This window comes from Rhinopithecus bieti, unplaced genomic scaffold (genome assembly GCF_001698545.2).
Source record: "Rhinopithecus bieti isolate Rb0 unplaced genomic scaffold, ASM169854v2 scaffold_83116, whole genome shotgun sequence".
Lineage (NCBI taxonomy): Eukaryota > Metazoa > Chordata > Mammalia > Primates > Cercopithecidae > Rhinopithecus > Rhinopithecus bieti.
In genome coordinates this window covers 11,624-12,237 of record NW_016834736.1, presented here as the reverse complement: position 1 = coordinate 12,237, position 614 = coordinate 11,624, and the positions used below count along the sequence as shown (strand labels likewise).

At 62.9% G+C, this 614-nt stretch overlaps 1 protein-coding gene across 1 annotated transcript in view; it reads right to left on the bottom strand.

Moving 5' to 3' along the window:
* The window catches only part of SNX12 (sorting nexin 12), a 10,319-nt gene extending 9,961 nt beyond the window's left edge, over nucleotides 1-358 (bottom strand). The window contains 1 exon segment of the mRNA XM_017865727.1: nucleotides 1-358. Within this exon segment, the coding sequence (XP_017721216.1) occupies nucleotides 1-122 (122 nt within the window). The 5' untranslated portion in view covers nucleotides 123-358.
* Between the last annotated feature and the right edge of the window lie 256 nt (nucleotides 359-614).

The following is a 614-nucleotide window of genomic DNA, read 5'->3' as shown; positions in this document are numbered from 1 at the left end:
CCCACCGTCTGAGGATTAAAGATGTCGATCTCCAGGAAGTTACTTGGCGGCCCGTAAGCGTCGGTCAGGTCCTGCGGCTTCGAGTTAAGGCGCCGGGTGTCAGCTACTGCCGTGTCCGACATCTTTCCGAAGGAGAGCCTGGGACCGGGGAAGGGGGGTAGGGGACAGAGGCCTGAGGCAGGAGCGCGCACGGCCCCTCCCGCTTGCAAAATAACCAGCCAACCCACAGGCGGCGGCGGCGCGCACGCGCGCCCACGCACGCGCGCACGCGCACGCCGCTCGGGCCCGGGCCCTGCGCCCTGAATAGCGGCCGTGCTGCCTGCTGCGCGCCCTGTAGAGTGGAGGCCATATTCAGGCTTCCGGGTGATGTTTGTGGCCACCCGGGAACCTGCATCCCCAATACGCAGTACCCAATACCCTGCTTAGCACCACTGGCTGGCTCCGCCAATCGCGGCTCCTCAACCCAAGAAATTGTCTCATACCGTGTATCAATCAACAGTGGGTACTGCCCCGCGAGCCAGGCTCCTACAGTGATAGGTCGAAGCCCCGTGACCTGAATAAGTCCTGGTTTTCCGCGAAAATAGAAGGGTGGTCTATGGAGGGTGGGGTTCCAA